The 284-nt window shown below is 63.0% G+C and overlaps 1 protein-coding gene across 1 annotated transcript in view; it reads left to right on the top strand.

Moving 5' to 3' along the window:
• CD14 (CD14 molecule) overlaps window positions 1-284 on the top strand; it is an 8,179-nt gene that overhangs the window by 5,965 nt on the left and 1,930 nt on the right. Inside the window, exon 6 of the mRNA XM_009877815.1 lies at window positions 6-97. Within this exon, the coding sequence (XP_009876117.1) occupies window positions 6-97 (92 nt within the window). The remainder of the gene's footprint in view (window positions 1-5; window positions 98-284) is intronic.

Genomic DNA, 284 nt, shown 5'->3' with positions numbered 1-284 from the left:
TGCAGGGCACCTAGCACCAGCTGCCTGCCCTGGATCATTGAGCATCTGCTGGAGGGGAACAGCCTGACGTTCCTGCTGCTGTGTGTGACGCTGCCAGGTAGCCCCTGGGACTGGGATGCCACTTTGTGGGGTCCCGTCCCTGAGTTTTCCTCCCCATCCCACCCCACGCTTGGCACTCAGTCCCTGGCTGCCGCTCAGGGACACCCACAGTTGTTGGAAGCCAAACGTCGGCTCCACTCAACCCCATTGGGGACTGGGATGTCCCCATGCTGGTGGCTCCGGTG

Source organism: Apaloderma vittatum, unplaced genomic scaffold (genome assembly GCF_000703405.1).
Source record: "Apaloderma vittatum isolate BGI_N311 unplaced genomic scaffold, ASM70340v1 scaffold31931, whole genome shotgun sequence".
In the NCBI taxonomy this organism is placed as follows: Eukaryota; Metazoa; Chordata; class Aves; order Trogoniformes; family Trogonidae; genus Apaloderma; species Apaloderma vittatum.
This window is presented reverse-complemented; position numbering and strand designations above follow the sequence as displayed.